At 31.3% G+C, this 19,409-nt stretch overlaps 2 protein-coding genes across 7 annotated transcripts; both read right to left on the bottom strand.

The window, feature by feature from the left end:
* Nucleotides 1-4,392: 4,392 nt before the first annotated feature.
* Nucleotides 4,393-13,542, bottom strand: LOC106665045 (dual specificity mitogen-activated protein kinase kinase 4-like). 3 transcript variants are annotated; one of them, XM_014391213.2, is made up of 12 exons: nt 13,454-13,542; nt 13,173-13,373; nt 9,639-9,708; nt 8,167-8,313; nt 8,023-8,052; nt 7,090-7,156; nt 6,922-7,035; nt 6,723-6,842; nt 6,534-6,653; nt 6,287-6,466; nt 5,142-5,368; nt 4,393-5,074 (listed from the first exon to the last, which is right to left on the bottom strand). In XM_014391213.2, exons 2-12 carry the CDS (start codon nt 13,210-13,212, stop codon nt 4,909-4,911), a joined length of 1,281 nt encoding a protein of 426 aa, XP_014246699.1. In that variant the 5' UTR covers nt 13,213-13,373; nt 13,454-13,542; the 3' UTR covers nt 4,393-4,908. The 3 variants fall into 3 exon arrangements, with proteins under 3 accessions (XP_014246699.1, XP_014246708.1, XP_014246717.1); XM_014391222.2 differs by lacking the exon at nt 8,023-8,052 and having other exon boundaries at nt 13,173-13,542; XM_014391231.2 differs by lacking the exons at nt 8,023-8,052; nt 8,167-8,313 and having other exon boundaries at nt 13,173-13,542.
* A 2,007-nt stretch (nt 13,543-15,549) lies between these two features.
* LOC106665164 (ketimine reductase mu-crystallin) lies at nt 15,550-19,285 on the bottom strand. Of its 4 annotated transcripts, XM_014391417.2 has the most exons (8): nt 18,560-18,653; nt 18,160-18,376; nt 18,047-18,101; nt 16,581-16,731; nt 16,348-16,512; nt 16,099-16,282; nt 15,835-16,041; nt 15,550-15,758 (listed from the first exon to the last, which is right to left on the bottom strand). In XM_014391417.2, the coding sequence occupies exons 3-8, from the start codon at nt 18,097-18,099 to the stop codon at nt 15,679-15,681; spliced, it is 840 nt and encodes a 279-aa protein (XP_014246903.1). In that variant the 5' UTR covers nt 18,100-18,101; nt 18,160-18,376; nt 18,560-18,653; the 3' UTR covers nt 15,550-15,678. The 4 variants fall into 4 exon arrangements, with proteins under 4 accessions (XP_014246903.1, XP_024082100.1, XP_014246893.1 ...); XM_024226332.1 differs by having other exon boundaries at nt 18,047-18,376; XM_014391407.2 differs by lacking the exon at nt 18,047-18,101.
* Nucleotides 19,286-19,409: the final 124 nt, after the last annotated feature.

Below are 19,409 nucleotides of genomic sequence, written 5' to 3'. Positions count from 1 at the left end.
AGTAAATTCTACAAAATTGGCGATATCCCTATATACACACACTCGCACGCACGCACACACACACACTTTTTTAAACAACCAAGTTTTGATGAAAATGTTTATTTACTTATTTATTATTATTATTATCAAAATCAGTCAAAAATTTCTAAAAATATTTATTTATTAATAGGCCAGGGGTGCAAATATATGTTTAAATAATGTAATTTGGGAAGATTTTTCTCAAAAAAGTTGATTGTGGTGCCCTGTAAATCTCTGTAGAAAAAAAGGGGTTTTAAAAGTAAATATAGACACATTAAAATCTTTTTAAATATATCTTGTTTTCTTTACAATAAGTCCATTTCCTTTTTTTAAAAACTGTTGTTGAATGCCAGATCCCATATTTGTATTATAATGCCTAGGGGTAGAGACAATGCTATGCAGCGTGTTTGGTACAAAGGGTGCTGCCATTTATATTAACTTTAAACTGTTCGAACTAATGGGTTTTGAGACAAAATAGATCCTATTATAAAAGAATCACATACATTTACAAGTCTGATTCACTTTTCTTATATTGCCTGGGATTACCTATGTGGCCCCCAACCAGACTAAACAATTGGCCAACAATTATTACATACAATACCATGTGTATTTTTTTGACTGGGGCATCCGACATCTAGGTCATTTCAGCCCCCAACTAAGTCTATATTCTATTTAACCCTTTCAAACACTACATTCATACACAAATACATCCAAACAGTACGCTCAATCTGTTCGGTTGGTGGAATACTTCATATTTCTCTACCAACCTATACTTAAACTAATCTAGATTGGGGTCAATGGAGTACTTTTATAAATATTCCGCCATCCAACACGTTACATTCTCAACGTTTGAGGGGCGATGATGACGTTATATTTCACCCTCACCCCTCGCCATTCACGCTAATAAATACATGCACTCAGACAAAACATAATAAAAAAAAACCTATTTTCCCCTAAAAAGCAGAACAGGGGACTCTGAAACTCGCTACTGTGTTCGAGAACTCTTCTTAAGTCCGGCGGCATGCGTACATGTTCTCTGTACGAAGCCAAGGCATGACACGCCTCTATTATGTGGGACACATCGAGCAACCTTTCTCTGCATAAGGGGCACCTGCACAGGCTTTGGCCCAAAAGCAGGTTCCCATGTGTCAACCGCGTGGCTGATCCTCAGTCGGGTGAGAACGATCCTTCGTCTCCTGCTCAGGGTTCTCTGAGGGCCATCTACCAGTCCTCAGAGAACCTGAGCAGTGTGTATTGTACATGCGATATTGTGATAACTGGAATCCTGAAATATGGCAATTATTGAGAGAATTGGGGTAGTTAAATCACGTATTAAAAAAAAAGAAATATTATGACATTCCCAATAATTTAAAAAAATGAAATTAGTTTCAATTTTATTTTATTTCTTATTTTAAAATTGTTCTTTTAATCATACCAAATTTCTTCCTTTTTTTTAAACCTTTCTCGTTTTATATTTTATATTACATACATATTTTAACTTCTTTAATAAATAAAAATTCCCTCCCTACTTACATTCCTGGTTTATATCCACTGTCTTCCTCTCTCAGATGCATTTCGGCAGACCAACACACCGAGGATAAGAAGACCAGAGTGATCAGTAATAACCAAATAACAGAATCCATTTCATTTCTATGAAAAACAAATGGATTTTTAAGTATGTACAAATATAAAGAGATACAACCACATATTACAAAATTTATTTACATTCATTTCATGATCATTCTCAAAATATAAATATACGTACTTCGTTTACGGTTTACAGTTTATGAAGGACCATCACATAAACAATAATCAAATTATGGTTCATAAAAATAATAAACCCTGAGTTTTTGTAACAATATAAAATAGTTTACATATATTCACACAGAGCATTGTGAAAATAATTTTAAAGTATATTTTTTAAATGCTGTAAGCATCTTTTTATATTTTTTAGTTATTAAAAATACTATATTTTCAGAAAAGTCAACATGCTAATAAACTTATTGTCATCGGATTGAAAAAACAAGTAGAAAAAATGTCTATCTCTTAAATTTGTGTATTTAAGCTGATCGATTTCGAAAGCATCCTAAGAACATATTTACATTTCATTTGTAACATTTGTATTTTAAGTAAACAATGGACAAAATTAAATATATACCAATTAATTATCCTTTTTATCTAAGGTTTTTGGATGAGATTAAAAAGGACTGTAATGAGCAGGATTCAAACCCACGAATTTCTAATAAAGTAATGATAGCTCAAGTGGTTAGAGCAGTGGCGTATTGAGTCGAAGGTCGTGGGTTTGAATCTCGCTCATGACACTAATTTTTCTTCTAAACCAAAAGTCTTAGATAAAAAGAATAATTAATATGGTCAATTATGACCAATAAACAAATGTTGATTAAATTTATAATTTAAATTACAAAATATTCAATTTTCAGTTTGTATTCACCCTAGGCACCCAACATATTTTTTTAAAATATATATAAACTTTGACTTTAAGACTTAAATAGTATAAACATATCAGAACAGAAATTTTAGAAAATAATATTAAATAAAGAAATATACAATATTTTACAAATAAACATACTCACAGCTCAAATTGTACACTATGTGTAAATATAATTAATTTGTAAAAATTAATTGAGCCTACACTTATATCCATTTCATTTCAGAATGAATGTACACGTTTAATTTTATTAATTTATTTTATAGCAATTTTACAAGCAGAAAAATTTAGGCTCTTCTTGTATTTACATATATCATGTTGCAACAAATATAGTAAAATAAAAAAAGATTGAATTATTTTTTGAGGAGGGACTTTTTTTTTTTTTTTTAATTGTTATTATACGTTCAGCTTAAGTAGACATCATTTTAGTGAGACTAGGCCATACATGACAACACAAGTGAACATAGGCGAGCAAATTAAAGATGGCATCATCGCTTAATAAAAAAACACTAAGGTTTTTATTTGTTTAATTTATACATAACTAGCTGATCTGACAACATTTATTTGTTGCTCATTAAATTAAACTTGTGAAATATTTCAGATGTATACAACCATCCTGGTCTGCCAACTCTCCAAAATGACTGGAAAACGTGTTCATTACCCTACAGACTCCCAAGAGGAAATCTTACAAATTCACATGCTGAATGTTTATTGAAATGATTGAGGACTGGCTACATTCCCATAAAACATAACTGGAAGAAACATTGTGCAATATCTGTCTACTATAATTGAATACACCCTATCAATATTAAAATATTCAGATTAAAAAAAGGTGTAAAATGGATTACACATTAACTGGATTTTACAGTGAAACCTCCAATGTCCGAAATAAAAACTTTGATATATTATAAAATTAGTTAGTGAACAAGTTTTAAGAATTTATAAACCCTTATCAAGTATTAAATACCATCTTTAATTTTAAAAAAAATAATCACTCATTAATCATTAATTACAAGGTTCAGCTAATTTTGAGCTTATGTTAAACCCATTTTTTTAATATCACAATTACAGAATAAGGTGATTAATTGTGGCTTGGAAATTACTTAAATTAAAATTGAGGCCACTGTATATCTACATAAATATTTGTTTCATCTGTCAAACAAAATCAAATTAATTTCTGAATTTATATTTCATGCTAATGAGAATGTAAGTCAAATTGTTTAAGTGTTCCTCACATTCAAACTTCCAACAAAATAACTCACATCAGAAATGTGTGGTGTTTAGTGACCGTTAGTCAATGATTATTCGGAGATTGTGGGATGCGGTCTGGTGTGACATAGGTTTTAGAAAAACATTTTCCTTATCGTGCCAACGTTTCGATCTTTTTACTATAATAAATATTTTCCATAGTGTACTTGTGCCACTAAAGATGACGAAATGCCATAATGAGTCTGACAGAGTTTTTATTGAGATCATCTTCATGGCCTGGGATTTATAAACGTTGTTTAAATTTTACAAATACATATAGGATGTGAAAAAAATGAATGAAAACAATGCTAGAAAATTATAGATTAAAAAAAAATTATACAACGCTAGAAAATTTTAGAAAAAAATGAATTTATATAATGATAGACAGTTTTAGATTTAATTTTTTTTTAATCTAAAATTTTCTATCATTATATAAATTCATTTTCTTCTAAAATTGTCTAGCATTGTATAAATTCATTTTTTTTCACATCTTAGATATATTTAAACAATGTTTATAAATCCCAGGCCCTGAAGATGATCTCAATAAAATCGAAACGTTGGCACGATAAAGAAAATGTTTTTCTAAAACCTACGTCACACCAGACCCCATCTCACGATCTCCGAATAATCATCCCATCTGAAACATTAAACCACCTTTCTGTAAAATCAGTTTGTAAAACATGTCAAATGCAAAAATGCTGAATGTGCATTATAAACATTTGTACAGATTTGGGTGTGAAATGGCCCTATCTTTAAGCCACCCTTTAAACATCTGAATAAAAATTAACAATACTTAATATCTTAATTTAAAAACTCATAAAAACTTTAAAATTTTAATTTGAACAACAGTATATTGTTTAACAGCAAATAAATGCACTGTCAAACAAACATATCAATATTTTACTATAGATTTTATGCTACTTTCTTAAAAGAATATTCAATAATTTTTTATTATGTAAAAACCTATATAACCTAACCAATACAGGTGTATATTTATATTAAAAATTTCAAAATTCATGGTAGTTTTTAGTTAATGAATTTTTTTATAGCAATTACAATAAGATTTAAAACAAAAACAACACACAATTGAAGGGGCAATAACAATGATAACCCTGTAAAATGTGAACATTCAAAATCTAAGCACTGCTTCTAATACAATAGAAAGTTATCACATGGTATACAAATTAGAAACATCAAGGTATATCTGTTGTGAACATAGCTGTTTCATTGATATACATATTGTCTAATATATAGCTGAAATATAAAGAAGTATCGACATCGGAGTTTTCACTAATTTTGATGAAAGGATGTTCCAATAAGCGATTATATTTTGGCCGTTGTGTTTCATCTTTGATTAAGCTAAAAATAATAATGTTGTATACAATTTAATAATTGTTCAGTTGGTGAATTAAAGTCATAGACATACCAGGTATCTACAAATGATATAAATTCAGTTGAAAAATGAAGTTCATAATTTGGCTTAAGCGATGGAGGATCACCATTTACAACTTGATAAAGTTGTTCAAATACACTTTTCCATTTAGGGTATGGAAATTTACCTGTTGAAACTTCCATTAATGTGATTCCCAGAGACCAAACATCCGATCTAACATCATATCCACTTTTCCCTCGTTGTGGATCGATTCTTTCGGGCTGACAAGAAATATGATTTAGACAAAATAATTGAAATATTACTGAATATAACAAGCTTCAGGCAAATAAGTTTGGAATGGGAAATTACAGAAAATGTAACAACTGAACAGTGAGTAAATTAAGCAAAACTCAAATGAGTACAATGTTTTTATGTTTTGTTGCTTTATGTATGTGAAAATAATTTTTTTATGGGTTAATAGTATTGAATAAATGAATTGAGGGTGAATTTTTTTATAATTAAATTTTTTTATAATTAAATTTTTTTATAATGTGCTTTGTCCAAGTTTTTATCTTCTGAATTATTTTACGTTCGACATCCTTTGATCTGCTCTGTTCGATCATTTGCATATTACTCACTCTTTATTTAAGAATCATTCCCCTGTGTGGGAGCATTATTAAAAATTATTCCTGTATTTGTGGTACCTAAAATTCCCTGAACTAAAGACCGATGGCAAAAGAGTGGGTCTTTTCTTAACAGGAGGTATAACCTACGAGAAAACTCAGCAATGTATGGTGGTGTGGTGTTGAATTGCAATGAAAAAATTAATTTGTTGTGCTTTATTTTTTTTCCACTATTGACGTTCATTGTATATTTAATTTCTTTATTGCATATACGTTCTTTTATGCATAGTATATAAATTTTAAAACTTACATTATTATCATTATCTAGCTGTATATATACTTTAAGTTAAGGGCATATTTGTACATACTGCGTTTACAAAATGAGTATAGGCGATTATAAAATAAACAATGTTTAAGACAATAATTAATTTCATTACATAAAGAAAATGTTTACTATGTTAAATGAGATTTTACTGCCCAAAAATCTTGTCTTTAGAGTATTCATTAATTCCTTATCTCTATGTATACTCACCTAACAAGTAAGAAAAAGCATAAATTTTAAACAAATCTACTCACTGCCATGTACGGTCGACATCCAGCATCACGGGTCCTAGCTATGGAATCCACAAGTTGTCCAGAAATGCCAAAGTCGCACAGTTTGATATTTCCTCCTCTATCCAAGAGTATGTTGCTCGGTTTAACATCCCGATGGATTATTTTAAGCTTTTCTTTCAAATAATTCAAAGCTCTTACAGTCTGCACAATCCATTCAATTGTTTTCAGGTATAAATGTTATATGCCCATAGTAATATGATAATCTTACAGCAACTGAGATCTTTCCAAGAATCAGCTCAGGAATTCTTTTTTGCAAATGATCATAAATGTACTTGTAAAACTTATCCAAAGATGTGTCCATTAATTCCATACAAATCCAACAATCTCCCTAAAATGAAACAGTTTATATTAATAAAGGATTAGACAAAATGTTGATTCCCAACTTCATAAATCGTACTTCTTTAAATAATGCACCATAGAACTGGACAATGTAAGGGCAATCATTAGATTTCATAACTACTTCCAAATCCATTAATAATTGTTTTTGCTCTTTTTCATCCACGGTAGAACGTATCCTCTAAAATATCATTAACACATAAGATATATGTTAGGAATATAAACCAACACCAATTTATCTAGTGTATTCAACAATTCACCTTAACTGCCATAAATGTATTACTAGCCCTGTGACACATTTTATTCACTGTTCCAAAACCACCTCTACCAATTTCACCCATATCAAGTAAATCTTCTGATGTAAAACTGTACACCTAAAACCATTTATGTATGATTAAATTTTTAATTTTATTTGTATTATTTATTACCTGCTCAGGAGAAACCTGAAGGCTCCCTGTAGAATGAATATTTTGGGTGTACAATCTTATGCGTTCTCTAAAAAGCATACAAAGATGTCAACAACAAAACTAAAATTAAAAAAAAAATGTTATTCTAAATTTTTTATAAATAATCTAACGAGTTAATTAATTGTCATTCAACACACCTCTATTTTTTCTTTGTCAAATTTGTCTAAATCATGCGTCATAACTTCAAAAACAACTTATTAGAACATTAGGAACTATTATACATATAATGGCAGGACAATACACTAGTTAAAAGTTCAATCAAAAAAAGAAACTATCAGTTATACAATACCCCATCTCACATACTTATTTACATGTCTAAAACTTGTGAAGAATACAAAAAGAACATTTAGACATTATGTTAACTAATTCAGTTCAAAATATATTTTTTTCCTCCTAGTAGTTAATAATTGCAAATATCTCTACACAAATTTCAAAAATAAAAATTTAACACACAATACAATGCCTTGAACACCTTAAATGAAAAACACATTTTACTCCCTTAATACTAATCCCTGTGGAGTTGGTATTTTTGTAAAAAAAAAAAACATTGGGTTAGAATTCAGGGCCGCTGAGATCAGGAGATTCAGGACCCTCATAGAGATGAGTTGCTATATCAACACCTTAACAGTTGCACCCCGAAACTTTAATACAAATTGTATAAAGCAAGTATGCATTTACAAATCCATTCTTTTTTGATTTGAAATCTTTCTTTTCTTAAACACACTTGTTTAGTAAGAATTTGAAAAAATATATATTTTATGGATTTGTGTTATTATTTTAACAACACTTAAGTATGTTTAAGTGCTTAGGACATATTGTTTTACAGTTTATTTAAACATGCTAGTCAACCAAAATTGAAAACGAGAATTAAATAGCAAACATTGATCTGCTAACCTGAATTTACTACGTTCATGGCGCCGGAAACTGAAATATTAATTATATAAACAAAGAATTATAACGAAATCATAATGAATCTGACTACCATAATGTTAATAATATATGCTTTAAGTTCAGGGAAAATGGTGGAAATATACTAACCGAGTGGTTCGTTCAGCTATCTCATTATTAGACATTTGAGGAGTCCTAACTCTATGCCCTTCCAAATTCATGGGAGATCTTTGCTGTCTTAGAAATGAAGAATTCGTATCTCCAATATTTAACGAATTTGTAGAGACTCTATTTTGTCTGAAATAAAAATTGTAAACAGCAAAAACTACAAATGGCCAGTATGAAATTGTTATTTTTGTGCATTGCGAACGACCAAACTGGATTCTCACTATGAACAAACTGTTCTACCTTCACTTAACAAATAACATTAAAACAATAGAGTTGTCAAGCATGTTAACAAACTAATTTGAAATTTTATGACTACCCGCTTTTTACATTTTAACTAGTAACCTAAATAAATATTTTGTTAAATTTATAAAAATTATTACCTTGTCATTTTTTTAATTTTTTTATATAGGTTGTTTATTGGTTTATTATTTTATAAAAATTATATGTTTATTTGTTTCAATTGATAGTCATAAAAATAAAGAAAAACTTTATGACAATTATTATTTTAAATGATTTTATAACATCATATTATATTGTGACAACAATTTTGTCTTAAGTTTTGTTTCGCTATTATAATATTATGACCGTTTTTTTAAATTGCAACTGCATATTTTACACAAGCAAAACTGATATACAGTAAATAATATTTATATACATAAGATATGTACATACATAGGCGTGTCAGGCGTGAAGGCGACCATCCAGTGATGGTACCCGTTAGTCACACAATTTGGACCCGTTAGGAGGCCCACGTCACTCAAAGATCAAGGGAGCCTCAATCCCCAACGAGGATTATTGGGAAGGATTCTCGAGAGATTATGGATTAAAGGTTTGTGGTGGTTGGCTAATTGGAGAGTGGAATTTTTTATATCGGGATCGGCCTAGGTCTTTGACAAATGGGATATTAAAATCAGAATGGATTGTGTGGTTGGAAACATGTATTGGAGTGTGAAGTATTGTTTTTAATATTTTAGATTGTTGTACTTGGAAATGGTTAAAGTTGGAACTTTTGCTGTATATAGTTCTATACCTAAGTCCATATACGGGCAATAGGCTATATATATATATATATTTTTTTTTGTTGTTAAGTAATGTCAGTTTGGAACATTTCAAGAAGTCTTTTAAACATTTTACACCTTCGGTTGCAGTCTATACGCTTTAGTCATAGTGTGGGTATTCCATGTCAGTCATTTGTCTATTTACAATCCGATTTATAATACTTGTTTCGTGTTCAGGATAGGATTATGGTTAATATAATTGGGTAGGAAGATTTTTTGTACAGGGTGAAGTCTATGAGTTTGGTTTTTTGTTGCTGGAGCCAGGGCTCAAGGGCAAGAAGATGGTTTTGTAGATTACAAATTGCTAGGAGTGTATCGTTATGAGGAGAAAGGATTGATGTATCATGGTTTCTGGGTGAGAAAACCAGTTTTTTTTTTTTTTAAACTGTTACTTACAGTTGTGGTGGAAACACTGTTGTCATTCCACTATTGGGATGGAAAGATAACGTCAATTGCCTCCTTCTCTCTTAAAACATAAATTAAATGGTGTTATTATCAATATATAGTAAAAGTTAAGTACATAACAGAGTAGTTCAAAACTATTTATACACCTCTTCTGACTATACAACATATAGGAGTAATATTAGTTATGCTGATGTGGTGATACTAAAAAGTCCATTATTTGATACAACACTTAATGCATGAAAAACCTATTCTGGATTGGTGGATGGTGGAAATATAACTTATAAATTATATTACAAAAACTACAAGGACAACACGTTGAAAGAATTTAAAAAAAGTTAGCAATTAATTCCATGCCATTGCAGTGTGCTCTCTATGCAACTCAGGTGATCGTGAGGATGCATTTCATTTTCTCGCTAGATGCTCGGTCCTTAACGAATTGAGGTATCTGTATGTGGGTAAGGGTTTTCTGACGAGGGAAGAGCTTATAGCCCTTCTGAACGGCTCGGATTGCCGGGGTCTTGTTGATTTTGCTCGGAAAGCCTGGTTTTACAGATATGAATATATTGGAATGTAGGGAATTAATTTTCTGTTCGACTTATTTTGCTCTCGCGAGTAATACATATAATTTCTATTTCGTGGGCTTCTAAATGCAAATTCTGTTTGCCGGAGAGGAACCCTATGTGAGTTGGAATCCTTGCTTTGGTTCTTTGAAGTGTCATTTTTATTATTTTCAAAGTTTATCGCATTTCAATCTTGTAATTTGAAAATCCTGTAAATAATTGTAATCTCTGAAGTTGATATTATAAATTCTCCTTTTCTTATAATTACATAATTATGTATTTCTTGGAATAGAAACACACTCCGAACTCTGGCTGACGGTCTTAATACCATGCCATAATAATACTGTGTTTTTTAATTTCTTTCATTTTGTAAATAAAGTATATCTATCTATCTATTCCATGGCATAATGATTTCTATAATCCAACACAAAAGAAGCAACAAATACCATCTCAAGGAAGACATGAAAATAACACAAAATCTTATTGTAATCAAAAGAAATGTTAAAATATGTACACAATCATTGTGTGAATAGTACATAGATTTGTTTGTTGACATTTTATTATACAAAATCCAGATATAAACATTAATTAATTTTATATAAACATTATGACTCGCACTATTAGGAACTGGCACAAACATCCTACTAAGCAGTTTTATTTTTATCATCTCTTATTTTTTTATTATATGATGCTTCTTCAGCATTTAAATTTATGCAATCTGGTAGTTCGTGGAATCTCTCATTTTTTAATATACTCAAACAATTTTTTTACTCCTTTTCCTAAGGTCTACAAATTCTAAGCTGACACCAGGACAGTTTGGAAATATCACTTTTCCTTCAACCATATATAGAAAGAACAAAACACACAACAAAACAAAACACAGTGGAATTAATTACCAATTACTGATTTATAGAAGCTCAGCTAAACACATGCATATACATACAAACACATATGTGCAGAGCTGAACCTATCACTTCTCGCAGCTCACAGGCAATTCCAGCTTTTTTGTAATTTATAATAAATTACTAGCAGTCCATCAAGGTTGGGCTCCCGGTATATCAGCCCCCAAAAAAATCAGTCTCCTATTCTCACTCACTCTTAAATATATTCTTTCCTATTTACATACCATTCACTCAGTTAGGCCAATAGAGTACTCGACATTCCTCCATCATCCTCTAAACATATTACAACTGACCTAATTGAGGTGACCCCCCTATTCTGCAATCAGCCCTTTTACACTTCATACAGGCCATTAAATACATTCACTCTCAAAACTTACTGGGGACAGAAAACTGTCAGTACTATATAATAAAATAACTCTGTTTCCTTCAAGTATCAGATGTGGTGAGGGTAACAAGTGACAAATATAAGTTTATGCTAGAAAATCCTTCTTGAATTGAAACATCAGTCTTGATTCAAAACCTTTTCTCTCGTACTAAACTAGAGTAGGATAGAAAGACATTTTTATATGAGGAGTCGGCGTCATTGAAGGAAGCCGACTCCTCACATAAAAATGTCTTTTTATCCCGACTTCCTTCCCCACCCCTCCAAAATCCAATGGACATAAACATAAAACATCAATATCTCACTGGCAATCTCAACATGACATACAAGAATGACACATCTACACAGAAAACAAACACTGAGTGAGTACAAATACTTTGATTGAATTTAAAATTTCTAGCATTGTATAAATTCATTTTTCCCCCACATACTACATGTATTTGTAAAATTAAAACAATGTTTATAAATCCCAGGCCCTAAAGATGATCTCATCTGATGTTCGAAATGTTGGCACGATAAAGAAAATGTTTTTCTAAAACCTGTGTCACACCAGACAGCATCTCACTATCACCAAATAATAATTAAGAAAGAAAGATTTCATAATTTGTTATATTGGGATAGATTTTATTTATTATTTAAAAAAAAAAAAAAAGTGATGCCATATATCAGACTTGTTATTGCTACCACAAATATTTGTTCACTTGAACTTGTTAAATATTGAGATTTCTTGTTGAGGACTGCGAGGTGATGGAACTGTAATTTGGTCATTTCCAATTAACTCTGACCTCAGTGAAAAGCTCTGTCAGGCGCATTATGGCGATCAAATCGTTGGCACAATAAAGAAAATTCAATTAATTAAGGTTTTAAGTGGAGATAAAAAAGTCAGTGTCACGAGCGGGATTCGAACCCACGACCTTCGGCTTGATACGCTGCTACTCTTGTATTAATTGGTCAAGCGGATCACGAAAAATAGTGAATTTAATAAAGAAAATGTTTTTCTAAACCTACATCATACAATACTGCATCTCACGATCTCCAACAGTCACTAAATACTACACAGTAAAATGTTTTGTTGAAGTTGTGACGAGGGGTCAAGAATGAGGTAGTTTAGTAAAACACCTTTTTCATTTTTTTGCCATCTCAACCTTTATTCGGGTCATCTTCAGGGTTTGGGTAAATTACAAAACATGTTGATTGGAAAAAATATGATACAGGTGTAAATATACATTTTGAACCAAGTATTACATACTTACATGAAGTATGTTGCTATTTTTGTGGTGTCATATTGGTTTAGGGTGAGAGTTGTGAAATGTAAATATATATTCTGCTGTTTTTATATGATCATATCATATAAAAACATATCATATATCATAACTAAACTTTCCACCTTGTCATAATTCTCTCCTAATCACCACACTTACATAACCCCATAATACTACTGTTACATCTATCTTATATGTATACGTTATGTTGTCAGTATACATATGAATATGTAAGTATATTATATTTTTCAATCAAAACGGTAATGTTTATGGTTGTAAAAAATGTTTTTATATGTTAAAAAAAAGTAAGAAAACACAAGAATGAACTTTTAATGAATTTTGACGATGTAACATAAATATTATCATCAAAAGTTTAATAAATAGAACATATTAAGAGTTGTGTATAAATATAGTCTTACCTTGACGGGACGGATTTATATTATTTGGTGAATTATCCATTATTAAAAACTACGACCAGCGTAAATAATGAAAGAAACAACACAATTCCTGGCAGTATTTAATTAGTCGTTATTTTCTTAATAGCAAGGACAAATCATGAGGAGAAGGTTAAAAAATGATATTTTTGCCCTATGATCCACATTAATTTGAAAGGCGATTTCCTATTGGAAAGACAACGTACTGGTACGTCGGTTAGGTCTTCTTCTCAAATAAATAAAAAAGCCGAAAAAATCGGATTTACCAAAACTGTCACAACCCTTCAAAAGTCATTGGAAAGTATTTATCATATATCAACTATTGGAAACGGCTCGATTGCAAAAATCACACGTTTTAGTTTGTTTTCAAATAACAAGAATGCCAGATGGCTCTGCTTCAAATCATCCCACCAATTTTCAAATTGTCTGCTCATCACATATAATTTTTTTAATGTCTCTAAACTTCAAAAAATAAATATTATTGAAGACTGCATGAGAATGAACCATTTGGTTTGCCATCAAACCCGACCGTTGGAGATTATGAAAATTACGATACTGAAACATCATGTATAAACTGACTGACACTGACCAGAAATGGTAAAAATCTAATTCTCTGAAATTCAGTGAATACATATTGAACTCACACTAGGTTACTTATTGGGTCCATCTACACTTGTTGGTTTTTTAATGACTTAAATGCGTTTTAGCGTTGTATTGTCATCAACCATTCGACAAAGGAATACAATGCAACAAACAAAGATAAAAGGTGAAGTGCATGCATCAATCCAACCAACAGAAGTCGCCAAACCTTGGTCCTTGACTCTTAATGTACCTATTAGGCTACTGACAGCAATAATCAGACTACGATTGGGACAAAATAGTCATACCCCTCACTTATACAGACTAGGTATGCAACAAACCCCAGCATGAAAGTGCAACAAAGAGACATGGGCAGTTGCTGATCATATTCCATCTTGTAGATGCACTTCAGAGGGAAGAGAAGAATTGGTAAAAGTATAATGGCAACCCCTACCCACAAGGTAATGAATCTTATAGGGCAGGGTTTAAAGCAAAAAGCAAAAAGAAATTTTTTTTAAAAAATAAAATCAAAATAATAATAATAACAAGAAATGAATACTAGTTCAACATGCAAACAAATACAAAATATTTAAATTATGGCAAATTTTTACTTGATACATTGACTACAGGTCGATTGATTCCTTGTGCTAAATTGATTTAAATTGTTTAAAATTACAACAGTCAGCCTTTTTTTTAATAAAGGAAAGATTATAAATAAAAGGCCACTTAAGGCATACCCAATTTACTCACAATAATTATTTTTTCAATATTAGCTTTACACCTTTTTTAAAAATCTCTGAATGTAAAATTCATAAAAAAAAGAATACCTGTTGTCATTCAACTATTATAAAAAATTAAAATCTAAATTTAAATCTATAATAAAAATTAAGTAAATTAAAATTTATCTTTGTGCAACCCCAAAGGAATAAAATAAAGGAAACATGGAATGGGGAAACTCCCTCAATGAAAGCTTTCTTCTTGATGTTCTCTGGATCACACCGCTCTTCCTAAAAACGTTGAAGTAGCCAACTTGAGGTGGTGTACCTGAAATCCCGAGATGGAATGTCCCCTATCTCATTCTGCCTTTCTGGACTCTCTTCTACTATGAGTTCCAAAGTTTATTGTTTCTATTGTGTTCATTATGATTTGTTTGTTACAAGTCAACACACTGTCTACACCAGGAAAGTACGGGATTTATCAACTGCAGTCTGTGTTAAACTTGGTTAAATAAAAGGTAATTATAAGGCATTTAAATTATTCATAGATAATTTTCAAAGATTATTTATTGTTGGGTTAACTTTTTTTGTCTTTATTTTGTTAATATTAGCCAGAGCTCATATTCAATTGATTGTTTGGGTGGTTTTGGGGGGAAGGGGGTGTGAAAAAAGGTCCAGGCGTGACGTTGGTAATTGAACCCACGATTGCGGGGAGATGAGTCAATCACACTGACCACTCAGCTATTGTGCCCCCATCAACAAATCCAATAACAAATATTGAACATTAGATCAAACAGGAAATAAGTAGTCATTCCATCATTTTGTATTTTTAAGTTTCTTTTTACATCCAGGATTAAGTATGAAAATGAGTATTATTCTACGCTCTCCTAGCAGCCATGAAGAACGACCTGTTACAGATTTAAATGCAAGGGTAACAAATAAAAAACAAATCTGATCCTAGTCATCTTGGTGATTTTATGGTTTTACGAGTTCACCCAACTCTGGATGTAAAAAGAAATTCTAAAACAAGAAATTAAAATCAAAAAGAAGCAAAAAACAATTATTGATCCATTGTTATATTTTTCATTTATTACATTCATAAATTTGAAAAATGAACGCTTAATTGTTTTTTGTTTGAGTATTAACTCACTTCCATCACCACGTAAATGTTTAATTCAATAATCAGCAGGACACATTTACACCTGATTGTTAGGACAATTTTGTTTATATATTTTGTAAACAAGTTGTGCAGTTAAAACATCTTCAATTGCCATACCTGTAACAAAGGAATGCACCAAAAAATATAATATATATAATTTACAAGAATCTATTTAACAATAACTTCTAACTACCCAAAGAATGAAATATTGTGATTTCAGAATTGGGTAGTGTATTTTGGCCAGTAATTACAGCGCCAACTTCACCCCAAATGTTTATAGATTTCTCCAAGAGGCCTTTCAGCTCTTTTTGTGCCGCTTCCATTTCGTCAACAACAAGAATAGCATTTCTGTATATTTTTTCATCAAGTTCTGAGTGATGATTGATTCCAGCACCGATAGCTAAAATATAAAAATAAAATATAAAAAAGCTAACGTGTTGACATCTTGTTAACACACCATTGATTAAAACCCCAGTTTTTAGCCATGAATGCTGCACAATAGGACGGTCTGCATAGGTCGCTGTAACAAGTACATCAGCATCTTTTGCACAGTCTTCTCCATTTTGGCATGCGGAAAACTTTGGTCCCAATTGTGAGCATAGCTGTTTAGCTTTTTCAAAATTTCGACCCCAAACCTTCACCTGCAATAAAATTTAATGAAACACTGCATTAACAGAAGGCAACAAATGCATTTACTTTGACAAACCTTGTTAAAATTAAACAAATGTTGAAAAGCCAGAGCATGTGCTTTAGCTTGAACCCCAGTACCAAAAATTGCTAATACCCCTTTATCACCTTTATGTAGACGTCTTGTTGCTGCTGCAGATGTTGCTGCAGTTCTCCATTCAGTAATTGCACGACTTTCTAAAATCTGTAAAAAAAAAAAAATAATGGAATGCTAGAAGAAAACATACCACTTGACAATTCCACTGTGTTTACCACTTCAGGTTTTCCAGTGTCTGCATTGAAAAGCAAAATTGTTGCCATTATTGATGGGAGTCCCAATCTGGTATTGTTGGGATACGATGTAACAAGCTTACATCCAAGGCTGTTATCTTTGGATGAAAATCCTGGCATTGCAAGTAGCATGCTAGGAAATGATATTTTCTTTGCTTCATTTAAGATATTTTATTTAATGACATAATAATTTGAATGTATTTGTTCTTTAAAACTTCATATTTTCCTAAAAACTGGAAAGTATGGGTATAATTCTTTCCTTGATTATCATTAATTACTTTTGATTTTTTGAGCAAAAGTATTTTTATTCTACAATAATTGTAATAAAATTTCTTTTGTGTAACAATGATTAATTTAATGACAATAATGTCACAAAGAGAACTTATTTACAATATAGTATTAGCTTAAACCAAGTTATTCAGATATCATGAGATGCGGTCTGGTGAGATGTAGGTTTCAGAAAAATATTTTCTTTATCGTGTTGTGTTGAGAGTGAGTGTTTATAAACATAAAACAGCAATATCTCACTGGCACTCTCAACATGACATGCAAGAATGGCATACTTACACAGAAAACAAACACTTTGAATGAGTAGAAATATTTTGACTGAATATAAAAAATATATTTTTTGCATTGTATAAATACACTTTTTTCCACATCCTACATGTATTTGTTAAATTTAAACAATGTTTGTAAATCCCAGGCCCTGAAGATGATCTCAATAAAGATCGAAACGTTGGCACGATAAAGAAATTTTTTTTCTGAAACCTACATCACACCAGACCGCATCTCACATCTCATGATATCTGGATAATTATCGACTAACGGTCACTAATCACCACATTTAACCCAAGTTTTGTCTTTGTGAGATGACAGAAGACCAAGTCTTATGAACTTGCTACCTAGACTTCAATTTGAACTTTAATAAATTAATAAGGCTACCAATGAGTGGAATCTAAATTCAGCTAGTTTTGTGCATATAAGTGATATTAATGACTATGTGGAATTATCAACTGGTGTTATATAGTGTAAGATGTGGATCTAGATCTGATTTAAAAAAATAAATAAAAATAATAAAAAATAAAAAGCTTGCCAAGTTTTCGGCCTTTAAAAGGGCAGTAGTTCACCTTCTTGGGCTACAATGTTCTTCCAAACCAGGGAGGATTAATACAGCTACAAACAACTCAAGATTTGGTTGAACGTGTGTGTGGTGATTACTGACCTTAATCGATAATTATTCAGAAATCGTGAGATGCGGTCTGGTGTGATGTAGGTTTCAGAAAAACATTTTCTTTATCATGCCAACGTTTCGATCTTTATTGAGATCAAATTTAGTTGAACTTTCATTGTTATTGCAAGTTCCTCTTATTGCAAGAACAGTAAATAATGGCTCAGAGGTTTTAGCTATAGTAATGGTTGTAAACAACTAAGATATACTGTCAAATTACCTGTTCTCATTCATACCTATCCATGCAGCATTCTTGCTAAATGGATACATCATACCTAAACATATACATTCATATTGCACATTTGCAAAGGGGCAGATTATAGTAAGTCATACATTTTCACTACTCGTAAATATTCCAATAAATTCTGCAAGTAGTCACTGTTATGCATCAAGATTTTCTTTTCGTTTGGAGGTAGGTCACTCCTTAATCTATGTTTTAGTTTCTCACACTTCACTAGCTTGTGATGTGCAGTCACCGGCTCATCACACTGTGCTCATCGTCCCTGTTGACCACCCTCAAGAAGATAGCCATGTGTGAAATGCCTGTGGCCTATCCAATCAATTATCATATCTATTAAATTACATCATTACATGATGTCCTAACTATTTTATCCATCATTCCATAGTTTTAATTTTACTTGCTATAAAAACTAATGTTATATTCATGCTATATTAGATTAGACTAATGGCCTTTTCTATGGGGCGAGTGTATTATACAGAGCTTAGTATTTACCCATTCTTTTCATGAATGTTCATCATTATCCGTTGTGGTTGTGTTACACTTTTTTCCGCTATTTGAATTAAAGCCGATTCCATTTTTGGTATGAGCAAAGACCAATCTAAACATTTCTCAACGTCAGTTTCTGTCAAATAGACAACAGATGGATGCATTTCAAATACGATAAAAATTAACACTTGTAAGTTTTGGTTTTTCCAAAGTGGTTTTGGGCAGGTGGATTTGAGTTGGAACGATCAAAACCAAAGGATTTTCTTGCAAGTCGAATCCACTGAGGAAAGGTGCTGAGACTTCTCAAGGTTAGCACGTTATTTGCCTCTAATCTATAGTTTTGATTACAAGAAAAATTTAATTCCCTCTTTCTTCGAATTTGGCGGGAGAATTTGACCGTAATATGGGTTTAAAATTATTTAAAAATAAATATACAATTTTTTTGCACAGTCCTTTCCATTTTGAGATGCGGAGAACTTTGGCCCCAATCATGAGCATAACTGTTTATCTTTTTCAAAATTTCGGCTCCAAACCTTCACCAGCAATAAAATTTATTGGAGCACTGCAATAACGGAAGGTTAAAAAGTGCGTTATTATAACAGACAAACCTCGTTAAATTTAAACAAATATTGAAAAGCAGAGCCTGTGCTTTAGCTTGAACCCCAGTACCAAAAATTGTTAATATTCCTTTATCACCTATATGTAGATGTTTTGACCCTGCTGCAGACAACTGAAAGATAAAAACTAAAGATTTTAAAAAAGTCATCAGAGACTCAATAAAAAGTCTCAATAAAAGGCATTAGCCTTTTAACTGAGAGATTTTAAATAATTTATAAAACGCCGGCAGTAGAGAAAA

Source organism: Cimex lectularius, unplaced genomic scaffold (genome assembly GCF_000648675.2).
Source record: "Cimex lectularius strain Harlan isolate CLEC.00 unplaced genomic scaffold, Clec_2.1 scaffold80, whole genome shotgun sequence".
Taxonomy (NCBI): domain Eukaryota; kingdom Metazoa; phylum Arthropoda; class Insecta; order Hemiptera; family Cimicidae; genus Cimex; species Cimex lectularius.
The sequence above is the reverse complement of the archived record's forward strand: the minus strand, read 5'-3'. Positions and strand labels throughout refer to the sequence as shown.

Coding starts and splice junctions, on each gene's coding strand:
- LOC106665164 (XM_014391398.2), bottom strand. CDS start 18,717: ATGCATCCATCTGTTGTCTATTTGACAGAAACTGACGTTGAGAAATGT. Junction 16,042..16,098: donor AACTGGGGTTTTAATCAATG/GTGTGTTAACAA, acceptor TTTATATTTTAG/CTATCGGTGCTGGAATCAAT. Junction 15,759..15,834: donor CACAATATTTCATTCTTTGG/GTAGTTAGAAGT, acceptor CCTTTGTTACAG/GTATGGCAATTGAAGATGTT.
- LOC106665045 (XM_014391213.2), bottom strand. CDS start 13,212: ATGGATAATTCACCAAATAATATAAATCCGTCCCGTCAAG. Junction 8,314..9,638: donor ACAGTGTTTCCACCACAACT/GTAAGTAACAGT, acceptor TTTTTATTTCAG/ACAAAATAGAGTCTCTACAA. Junction 6,654..6,722: donor ATGGTGCATTATTTAAAGAA/GTACGATTTATG, acceptor GTTTCATTTTAG/GGAGATTGTTGGATTTGTAT.